This window comes from Centruroides sculpturatus, unplaced genomic scaffold (assembly GCF_000671375.1).
Source record: "Centruroides sculpturatus isolate CEXI.00-Female unplaced genomic scaffold, Cexi_2.0 scaffold2114, whole genome shotgun sequence".
NCBI classification, from domain to species: Eukaryota; Metazoa; Arthropoda; class Arachnida; order Scorpiones; family Buthidae; genus Centruroides; species Centruroides sculpturatus.
The window spans coordinates 32,163-44,817 of record NW_019386268.1 but is presented as its reverse complement, the minus strand read 5'-3'; the positions used below and the strand labels follow the sequence as shown (position 1 = coordinate 44,817).

General features: G+C 30.4%; 1 protein-coding gene across 3 annotated transcripts in view; it reads right to left on the bottom strand.

The window, feature by feature from the left end:
* The window catches only part of LOC111614338 (phosphatase and actin regulator 1-like), a 57,666-nt gene that overhangs the window by 21,979 nt on the left and 23,032 nt on the right, over positions 1-12,655 (bottom strand). For 2 of the 3 annotated variants that reach the window (XM_023355710.1, XM_023355711.1), the window contains exon 4: positions 2,960-3,127. The exons of the other annotated variant lie outside the window; for it this stretch is intronic. In XM_023355710.1, coding sequence (XP_023211478.1) covers positions 2,960-3,127 — 168 coding nt within the window. The remainder of the gene's footprint in view (positions 1-2,959; positions 3,128-12,655) is intronic. 3 annotated transcript variants of the gene reach the window in all.

Sequence of the window (12,655 nt, the reverse complement as noted above, 5' to 3'; positions counted from 1 at the left end):
TCTCGCCAGAGCGGATAAGTTTAATTACTAAAAATCATTATTTAATAATTATTCACTTATAGTTTGACTTATTCATCAACTATTTCAAACTACAGATGCTCCTAGACTTCCAATGTTTCAACATATGATGGCTAATGTGAGTGAAGTGAAACATGGGAAAATGGTTAGAATTTGAATTCAAGCTGCTGTACTGATGCATTAATGATCTTTCTTGAGACTTTTTTTTATGTATTCCATCTTATATCTTCTTGTGTTTTACAATACAGTGGGTGATCGTTTAACAAACAGTTCAGACTACGAACAAATCGGATAATGAACACTTTCATGAAAGATTCTTATGTTCGGACAATGAACACCTCACAGAACAAACACAAGAAGAAACAACGTAAAACAATGAATACTGATGGTCTTCCCTTGTCTTCAGGCAACGATTTGAAACTTTTCAGAGCGCGGGAGACATCAACGCTCAACCTGGTATATACTGATCAGAGAGTAGTCCTCTGAACTTTGAAACACTCCCTTGTAATTCCAGCCTTTTATTTTTCTGACAGAAACAATTCTTTTATAGTATTTGTGAGACTGTCGGGTGGGCACTCGTTAATTTTGCATCGGTTTTTATTTTCAAAAGGCGAGAGTATAATAGCAAAGGTAGAGAGTGGGCAGAAGATGTCTGATGTTGCTGGGCAGTATGGATTGAACAGGTCTACAGCAGGCTGCAGTTCAATCTTATCTAAAAAAAAATACTGTATAATCAAGAAGACTCAAGTAGCTAAAGGAATAACAAAAATTACATCTGAGAAATATAGAACATTGAAGAGCTCAAATGAAACCTGAAACTGGTCTGACAACAGAAGAACACCAAGAAACTCAGCGAAATATGTTTTCTTCTGAAAAAGAGCATTAATGCCGACATCTGCTATTAAAGATCTTTTGAAGAAGTGGAGGATGTTAGAACAATGGTCTTAGAATGGCATCCAAGCCAGGTTGAGGTTAATAGGCTTAGGGATCTCTACAACAACAATGCTATTACTTTCGAAAAATCCTGAAGAAGAGAGAAAAGCAATTGACATTGGACNGACCACACCCCGAAAAATTCCTGGGTATTCCTTGATCCTTCCGGATTCGATCCCGGGTCCCCCAGAGCGGTAGGCTGCCACCTTGACCGCTCGGCCATCCGGCCTACTATCTTCGCGAGATTGTCGGACAGGCACTCGTTAAGTTTTGCGTCGGGGTTTATTTACGAAAGGTGAAAGTTTAACTATCCCTTCGGATATTCGTTAACGTTTCAATACCAAATTTCGAATTTTTTTCGGACTTTTCATTTAAACAATTTTTCTAGGTTAGTTGATTTCTGTTCTCTGAATTTTTGTAAGTGCTTTTCTGAACTTTTTATTTAAAAAAGAAACTGGTAGTATTATGGAGCCTAAAAAGAGGAGTGTCAATAATTGTGCTTGCCGTAGAAACCAGGTAAGAGATAATAGCCAAGGTAGAAAGTGGGCAGAAGATGTCTGATGTCGCTAGGCACTATGGCTTGAACAGATCTACAGTAGGGCCAATCTTAGCTAAGAAAGATATCAAGAAGTCTCAAGCTGCTGATGGAGTAATAAAAATCTCATCTGAGAAATAAAGAGCATTTTAGAGCTCATAATGAAACCTGAAACTGATCTGACGACAGACGAACTCTAAGAACTCTCAAATGAACAACAACAAGAAACTCGGAGAGATGTTTTGAAAAAAAGAGGAAGACGAAAGATGACCATGTAGACATCTGCTACTAAAGATCTTTTGAAGAAGTGGGAGGATGTAAGAATAACGATTATCTAAGTGGCATCCAAACCAGAATAAGGTTAATGAGGTTAGGGATCTCTACAATTCCAATACTATTAATTACTTCCGAAAAATCCCTAAGAAAAGAGAAAAGCAATCGATATTGGACAGATTCTTTAACCCCCACAAATGAAAAAACATGACTAATAAAATTGCAAGACTGCATATGCATGTATTTTTATTATTACATATAAATAAACGTAGTAAAAGAAGTTTGTATTTTTTATTTTGGGGGTGTCTCCAGAATGGATTAATCGAATTCCCATAAAAATCTATGGTAAATTGATAATCAGTTAACAAACAATTTAGATAGCAAACACAGTCTTAGAATGGATTATGTTTGTTAACCGATCACCCACTGTATACCCATTATGTTTGCAAAACACCCCACTATTTCTCCTGCTACTTGTGAGAAGAGGATGAAAACTGTTACTCTTAATGAGAAATTTCAAATATTTAAGCAAGGCAGTTATGGCAATCATTTGCATATTTGGGATATCACAATCAATGATAGTCCAAACTCACATTACGTACTGCATATAGCCTTTTTATTTAATTATATTTTTGACTTATGATGAGATTATGTTCTCGTAAACACATCATAAGTCAAGGAGAGACCGTATTATTATAGCAATATATTGAAAATTAAAATGTGACAATAAAAAACTGTTATTAATGACACTAAAATTATCATAGTATTGACATTAAAATTATAGTGTAATGTTACAATGTAGTGTATTCTGTCTTACAGCATTAAAACCAATCTTTTATTAAAAATCAATGCCTTATGATAGAATACTGCCATCATATTAAATCATTATTTGGCATGAGGTGCAATTAACTTTCTTATAACATGAGTCCTTTAAAAACACATACGTTCATTATGATACTATAAAATTTGTAAATATTTTTTCTTTCATTATAGAGAACTAGGAATAATTTTATATAAACTTATATATGTATTAGGATTCAATTTTTTGTTCACAATCTTCACTAACAACTGATGTAATAGAAAAATATCTTAAGAAAAATTTGTGCTTTAGGGAAATTATAAAATATTAAAATGCATGGTGCATCAGTGTGTTAAATTATCAAAATTATATTCCATTATAAATCCCAAAATTTAACTTACATGGGCTATTTTTATATGAAACAGTTGTTGTACTATTTTCTGAGGAACCAGTCCTACTTATACTCTGAGATGCATCTGTAAATCCACCAGATTGCATGTAGGATACTGAATTTTCCTCTTTAGTAACTGATCCATTGGCTTGGGGTGTATGATTCTGATTAATAGGTTCTGTAATAAAATTAATCAGTTTTTCAAAATTGTTTTACAATGTAAACTTTTAGTTTTATAAGAAATAATTTGGTTCAATTATTCTGATGAATAAATAAAATATTTCTAAAATAAATTCCCACCATAAAATATTTATTTATAATAATATTTAATGTATTCATGCATGCACAAAACCATAATATTTCTAATTATATTATTTAGATAATTTATCCCTACTCTTAGAACTTAAAATGATGCATTGAATACAATTAAAGTAGGTAACAACAAATCACAACATGTTGGTTAAATTCACAAACAGCAAATGTTTTGGAAATTGTTATTAATATCTCTTACATTATAACTCAAATTAAGAATTTTGCTAAGTTTAAGCAAATAATCTGGGGATTTTTACCAGATTATTGGCATATTGATTGTGAAAATATGACAAATTAATAATGTTCAAAGTGGAATTAATTGAATAAATACAAGTATTTTCCTTCATTAACAACAAACTTCATAGCATTATAAACATTTGAAACATTTTAAACAAGGATGGTTAAAAAAAATTTTTAAGTTATTCTTGTTCAAATCTAACGTAACAAAATTCCTTAACATAAAATTTATTATTAAAGAACAAAAGTACTTTTATATTATTCTATTAACTTTGTTATATTTGCATAACATACAGGCTTAAATATGCTTTATGTGAAGCATTACCATGCCTGTTTTTATGAGATTATGTTTGGTTTATTAAATAAAATTTTGTACTATGGAAAACAAAGCTATCATGTATCAATGACAAATTACTTCATTTCGTATTAAAATTTATTTAATAATGATTTTTGAAAAATCTAGCTAGTAATATAAATATAACAGTGATTGGTTAATATTTATTGAAACATACTCATAATAAAAACATTTGGCAAATAAGTTTTAAAATAAGTTATGTGCTGATTGAGTTTCTAAATTATTATTCAGAAAACCAATGCATAAATCTGGATAACATTTATCAATGAACTAATCTGATACTATTGATCATAAAAGTTTTCATTCATTAAGAACAAGAACAAAGTTTTTACATCTAGCATTTTAAAATCTAAATTTTAAGATATTTTTTTGCATTAATAAATTTATTTTAATCCTTTTCATGTAAAAAAGTTTCAGTTCACAGAAATCAAAGTTAAATTGATTTATTTTAATATTTCTAAAAGCTTCAAAGATTATACACCTTTGTTTAAACCAGCGTTTTTCAACCTGTGGGTCGCGACCCCCAGGTGGGTCACAAAGCCATACATGGGGGGGTCGCGGGTAAAAGAAAAAGACAAGTGTTAGTCCTTGGTTTGTAGGTCCTACACTACAATAAAAAAATTACAATTTCAGTGAGAGGCTGTGCCTGTTTATTTTACAGTACAATTAGTTTTTTGATCGATATTTAAATCTCAACAGAAAGAAAATTAAATACGTAGTTTTTAAAATCACTGATATAGTTTTTTAATATGGCCGTGGGGGTTGCCAGAATTTTTTAACTTGTAAAGGGGTCGCGTATTCAAAAAGGTTGAAAAACACTGGTTTAAACTATTCTAATTGAAAAAGGAAACTTTATATTTTGTACAATTTTTCTATAATTCTTTTTAGAATTACCAATAAAATTTATATAAAACATTTTTAACTTTTTTCTTGTATTTTGTGATATAATTTCCCAGTTTATAGTTTATACTTAAGTGGAAAATAACTTGTTCTTAGTTCATCCAAAATAAATTCTTCTAAAACAGTCATCTAAAAACATATTTAATGACAGATATGAGATTACTAAAGTAAACTTTCAGGTGGAAAAATTATAATAATCCATGTATTTTGCTTTTTATTGTATTGGATATATTTTCTAAGAATTCATAAAACTTTAAAATATTATACAAAAAACTTATACAACAGAAATTTAAAACTATTGAATTTTATATTGTTATTTATTTAGACAAATTTTATTAACACTGATACATAATTTTAAAAAGTTTATTATTTTAGATATGCTATAATTATTAATCTTAAAATAAATTGTTATTTTTTACATAATTATTCACAGTATTAATTTGTTATAATAAAAATTATTGTAACTTGCAAATAGTTACATTTTATCCTATTAAAAATATTCAAATGTACATTGAATTAAAAATGTGTAAAAATGCCACTCAGAAAAATACATTTGTTCTTCAAAAATTCCAATTGGAAACAAGTATTTTGATTTCAAAGATTTATTCTTTAAATGAATACTGCATTTGCATTTCATTCTGTACTGCACATATCTTTAAATGATTTTGTTGTAACTGATAGTTTTGTATAAATTTTTTTTCTTTTTAACTTATGAGAACAACAATTTTTCTAAGGATAAATAAATTTAAAGTAAAATATCTCTCAAGGATGTTAAATTTTATTTTATACAATAGAACCTAATTTTATGTTTCCTCTCTTACAAAAATTCACATTAACATACATTTCAAAATCAATAGCTAAAAAATCAAATACATGAGAAAAGTAGATGAAAGACAAAATACAAAAGCATAAATGCAACATTTCAGCACCATAAAATTGAATTGTTAACAAATATGATATTATGGGAGAGAAAAATTTATTTAAAAAATTGCAAAATTATTAGAAAGTTATTTTAAAATATTTTGTGGAGTTGTGGGTAATTCTAAAAGACTTACATTTTGATCCAGCATGAACTTCATTGTTGGGATTTACACTGATGATGTCAATGAGTTGCTAGAAAATCATGGAGAACCATTTTCAAAGTATGATTTGGAAGAAATGGTAGTGTAACTTGCTAATAAGTGAAGATGGTTGTACAACTCAGAAATATCACTACAAAAACATTTAAGTAGTTTTAACACAAATACAAACTGCTTGTGAATCTATTTGTGATGATAATCCTGACTATGAATGCAGCTCTTCCATCCAATGAACTGTAACAAATTCTCTCAAACTATATTATTATATAACATGTTGGAGGAGAGAAGGAAAAGGCTTAACAGAATCCTTAGTGCAGTTCTTAACCAGAAAAACCACAGAGCCTATGATCCTCAACCAGGCCCATCTTATTAAGGCTTCATCATCATTTTGACTTATAAAGTAAAAATTACAAACATTTGATAATGTTGTCTGTTTTTGTATTTATTATTATTATTATTATTATTAATGTATAAATTAATAAATTTTTTCAATTTAATAAAGAATTATAGTTAACTTTAGTAGTCAGCTTGTATACTGAAGGAAATAATCTTATTTAAATATACTATAATTCTTCCTCAAATTATAAATGATTCATTTTATGAACAGTGAGCTGGGATCCTAACTTCTTCATAAAACAGGGCTTTACTGCACACTTATGAATAAATATCTTTAAAAAAATTCTAGCTATTAATATTTAAAGATTCCATTCATTCACTTCAAAACAGCAGCTAAGTCATGTTACTCAAAATATAAAAATCTAAAATGTGACAATATAATAATTTCAGAATTTACTCTTGTTCCACTAAGAGCAAACTGTTAAATGCTTAAAATAATTTAGTTAATAACTTCATTAAAATTTTATTTAAAAGAATCAAGACACTGGAAATTTAAAAGAACCAAACTGCCCATCAAACTCTAAATGATATTAATGCCTCATTTTCTTTCTGATAATTTTAACAAAATATAATCATAAAAGGAATAAAATAGTGAATTCAAATATTGATGAAATAAAAGCATGCATACAAATAATATATTCATTTTTCTCTATTTTATTCAAATTCATATAAATATAAATATGATATAATAATAATAATATAAAATTATTATTAATATTAACTAGTAAAAGTAAAATGCTTTTAATTCTTTCAATCAATCAAATTATCATGCCAAAATTTGTATTAAGTTTTGTGCTAATAATAATTTGATATAGCATTATAAATTACTTTATACATATTCATTATTATTTTAATGCCTTTTATTTTTAGTTACATAAAGAATGGAAATTTTCAATTTATCACAAAGCTTTTGTTAATGCTTTTTCATTATAAAAGAAAAATAATAAAAGAAGCTAGAAGACAAAGAAAAAGCAACTGAAACATAACTCCTTCATATATCACTGTCAGTTTAAAAAATTTCTGTCTAGTAAGAATAGTCTATAGCAGTGGTATTCAAACATTTTAACAGTGCAACCCCAAGGTAATTTTCCGTGACCCCAAATGGGGTTGCAACCCATAGATTGAATGCCACTGGTCTACAGACTTTATATTGTTCTTACAGCTATTGGTCTATGTAAATCTACAAAAGTTTAAGAATCATTCTGTAAATAAAGCATATTTTTGATTTAGATTACATTTTCTTATCTGAGGGCATTTGTATTATAAACATTACAAACATACGTAATAGTAATATATAATGAAGAACAGTGTTTTGGAATTTCATGCTTGAAGCCACAAAAATATATTTAAAAAAATTAAAATATAGTATTTTTGCAGTGGTGTGCTGTCATTGGAAGCGCCGCTTCCCTTGTATTTTCTAAAAAAATAAATACATATTAATTTTAATTATATGAAAATAATTACACAATATTTTATTATAACTGCATTATGTATCTTTATTACAAATTTCTATACTACACGTGAAAAAAAAAAATAAGATTGCTATTGTATATTCAAATATTAGTGGCTGAGTGGAAGTGCTGTATTGTCAGCTTCCAAACAGCCAGATTCGTGCATGCGCTTTACAGAGCACCAACCTCACCCGGTTTAGCTGCTGGAAGCCTAGGACCTTGGGTGGATGCTACACATATAACGCTTTCAATTCTATCCAGGACCGGTTCTAGGCTGTTAGCTGCCCGCCCGCTAGGTATTTGGCCGCAACTGCCCGATTACGTGAATCACGAGTAGATTTATAACTTAACCCAACCAATAAGAATTTACTGTTATGTTTTTATGATAGTTCTGTATAGTTGATGGAAGTTTTAAAAAATCCATTAAAATATTTGATATATTTATTCCACTTTCCCATTTTATATTACTTACGGATTTCAATGTTAAACCAGTGATATTATGATTTCGTATGTCCCATCTATAAGGAGATGCAGAAAAAAACATGTACAATTCTTGCATAATGTTAAAAAATTAACTGTTACTTTGGAAGCATCGTTTACAACTAAATTTAATGAATGAGAGAGATGCACGAGGTACAGAAAAAGCTCTAGAATTTATTATTCCTTAAGTAAATTAAACTTCACTCTGACCCCAGGGATGAAATACTAAATATGGAACCTGTTACCGGTGTAATTTTGCATGAAAAAATCTTCCTTTCACAAATGTTTGAGCTGTCGAGATAGCTCTTCCTCAGGTAGAGAAAAAATTCCGACGGAACACTTCGAAAAATGGAACGTAGATATTTAAATAAAAAACCAAATTTAAAAATAGAACGCAGATGTTTAAACAAAAAATCTGAAACTCGCATAACGAACAATCATTAAGACGGTCATGCACATTCGTGCGCTGAAGTTGATATTTATAGATCGTCGTTTATGAGGGCCTGCCACGCTATAGAAAGATTAATCTCATTCTTCCAGTTTATACATGTGGTCAGGTGGTTAGCCTTGCAGATGGATATAGCTTCCCGCCATTTTAGATGTTCCAGGTGGGGCGTAGTGTCGATGATGTCAACTTTGTCGAACTCCGGTTCTATATTGGGATCGGATGCAAAGGTGGTTAGGGCCGTGGTGTACTGCCCATGCCGAAGGTCTGCTTGATGCTCTTGTACTCTGGTGTTTAAAGATTGCTTGGTTGAGCCGATATAGACAAGGTTCTCGTTACATCTGTTATCTTTCGGCGGAATAGAGTACACGCCAGGAAGCCTGCTACGAATTGGACTGCCTTTTCCATTTCTGAGGATGTCATAGATTATTGGGCATCTTCTATAGGCTATTTGTAATTGTTGTTTTCTGGCAATCTCAGCGTATATCGCTTTAACATATGGGTTAAAGGTGATTGGGAGGCGTGTATGTTCATCCTGGTCAGTATTGGTCTTCGTATGTGTAGTGGGTGTGTATTGTGAGCGTTGATGTCGCTCAATTAGATGGTGTGTTAGACCATGTAACCATTTTTTTTTCCTCTACCTGACGAAGAGCTAGCTCGACAGCCCAAAAACGTCTGTGAAAGGAAGATTTTTTCAAGCAAAATTACACCAGTAACAGGTTCCGTATTTATATTCCTTAAATTTAACATTTATGTATCTGTCATAAAAATTTGTCTTTCCACTTTTTCACAAGACTACAAATATTTGAGTACAAAGTAACTGGTTTTGACTTATTTCTACTTAAGTAGTTAAATAATTAAGCAATTAGGGAATTGGGGACATAAATAAAACCTTGCTGAGAGCCGGAATTTTACTTAAGCAAAAGCTTAACCGAGTACAGTGTGAACTGATTTCTTCATAATATTAGATGTAATAAAGACAGAAATTTTTCCAGTTCAATGAAAGTGACTAAGAGTTGTAAATTTGGAAATTTCCGTAAACACCTGGTCTTAAGACGAATTAGTTAGAAAACAAATGACTTAAATTTAACAAATTTAGATTTTTACAGCTATGGTGACAAATGTTTAAAATGTACAACAACCCTGTTGCGTCCTTTGAGGTATACTAGTGATGCGACAAAAGAGGCATTTGACATTGACCAGTATCGGCACCCTCAGGATTTGGCAGCCCGCGTAATGCACCTACCAGGACCGTCTCTGATTCCATCCATTAGTCACTCGTAGGGAGCTATTTGAATAAGTGGATTGTTTTACAATTTAAAAAGTAAAGAATATTTTGTGTTATTTTTATGTACGTTTCTTCATAAAACTATATTTAATTATAATTTTCTTTAAAAGTATATTCATACAATTGAATATTTTGTACCAGGTATGTATAATTGTATATCCATCACACATTTTATTTTAACAAGTAAGTTTTTATAATTTTATTTTTAATTTTAGCCCTTATATTATGGCTAGCAATTTAGAATGTAATTGTGATAGTGAAAATTTATTTTTAAAAAATTTTGGCTCAATACCATATAATGAAAAAGAAAACATTATTAAAAGAGAAAGACCAATGCCTAAATTAAATATAAATACATTGACAAAAAAATTTGTTTGACATTTTCACAATAAAATTTATGAAGACGTAAAATGGCTTCGTGGATGCATAGAAATGCAAAAATTGTTTTGTTGGCCTTGCCTATTATTTTCAAATGAAATTAGTGTGTGGAATAAGAATGGATTTGACGATTTAAATAATTTAATTAAAAGGACAAAAGAAACGAAAATCGTAAATCTCGCAATGATTCTTAAAATTGAAGCAATTTGGAAATCAAAGCAGAATAGAATTTAACATTAGTAAACAATATAAAATAAGTTTTGAAATTATAACAAAGTTACGGCTAATAGATATATTATATTTAAATTAGTAGACGTTATCAAAACAAGAATTGGCATTTAGAGGGCATAGGGAATCTATTGAATCTAATATAACAGAATTAATTATATTAAACTTGCTTATTTATTAAGTGTGTTAGATAATCTATTAATTAAAAATATATTTAGAGAAGTCTACGGTTTTTACTGGCTTATCGAACAAACGAATATGAATGTACCCTAGACCAGAAGTGGCGAGCCTGTGGCACGTATGGAGAAATCATCTGGCATGTAATATATCATACGATTTCTGTCCTTTTCAATCATCTTTTCGGTTTATCACCTGATCATCCTTTTTTCAATCAGCTTTTTTACATTTATTCTAATTAAAGCGTATTCGTTTAATTTCTTTAAATATCATTATTCAAAGTCTGAAACTTTGGCACGCATAAACATCTTTAAAGCTAAGTATGCTTACAATATGGCATGCGAACACAAAAAGGTTTGCCATCCCTGCCCTAGACCATCACTGACTGATTGCCCCTGGAAGCCGGCTTCTTACAGAAACAGCTTCCCTATCATCAAATGTCATGGCACACCACTGTATTTTTGAATAAGAAAATACTATATTATTTTTATGATTATGCTTATTCAGTCTTAAAATGAATTGTCATTATAATACAGGGGGGTGCAAAAGTAGGTATATATAATCTGAGAAATACAGATGTTTGGAGTTCATTATTATTCATTATTATTATTATTTTTATTATCTTTTACAGTAATTAGTTCATATTCCTTATTTGTGATTTAATTTTTACATAAAAATAAATGTTTTTTCTTCGTATTTTCTCCCTGTGTGTTTTTTTTCTCATAATAACAAGTATTTACCTACTTTTGCACCCCCTGTAGGTAAGCCTGATAAAATCTATGTAAATGTGATTTAATACAAATAACCAACAATTCAAAATTGATCAAAATTTTTGCCAAATTGATATATTATCAGGTTGGCTAATAACTCCATGTGGTTTTTAATATGTAAAAATCTTTTTTTTCAGAGAAAGCAATAAATTTATTCAATAATGTACAGGCCATTTTTGATTTACAATCTTTTGCCATATTTTGGACAGCTTCTTTGCAAAAAACTATTCCAAGTTCTGTTTAATGTCTTCCCTTGAAACAAAGCGCTGTCCATTTAAAAAACTTTGAAGGGAACAAAACAAGTGGTAATCAGAAAGCCAATATCTGGTGAATAAGGAGGATTTTACACGACTTCTCAGCCAGCTCCAATAATTTTTGTCACATTTGCAAAAATGAGTGAGATCTGGCATTGTCATGATGGAAGACAATGCATTCCTGGTTTCTGAACACTTGTGAATAGTTGCAATCAACTTGGTCAGTTGGCCACAGTACACACACAAATTGACTGTTCTGATCTTTGGAAGCAGCTCATAAAACACAACACCTTCCAGTCCCACCAAATTGAAAGCATGATTTTGTTTGGGTAAAGCTCTGCCTTTGAAGTGGTTTGCCATGCAGTCCTCATGATCATTTGTGCTCGACATTATTGTATATGATTCAGTTTTCATTGCCTGTTTCACCCACTTTAGAAATGGATCCCTTTTCTTGTGTTTTCTTAGTAATTCACTGATGGAAATGCATTCTAGGCAATTTGTTTCAAACAGTTCATGTCAAACATTAAGCTTGCTAATGTAGCCAAGTTGATGCAGATGATTTTCCATACTTGAATTTGATATTTGGAGAATGCCTGCAATTTCCCCTGTTGTATAGTGTGGATTGATGTCAATTAGCTCCTTTGCTTCGTCAGTGTGATCTCTTGTGGCTGACCCAAGCTTAATGTATCTTGGACCGAAAAATCTCCAAAACAAAAGTTCACAAACCACTTCTGGCACACACATTCTTTTAAGGCATTCTTGCCATACATTACATATCTTACAGGTTTGCAATGTGTTTTGCCTTTTTTAAAGTTGTGATAATGCATGAAGCACCCCCTATTGCTTCCACTTGACTGAAGGGTCAGCACCACATCGTTGATGCCTACGTCAGGACTGACAACACATCTTTTCCAGAAGATACAGAAACCACTACGACAATTAGTTATTTATTGTTA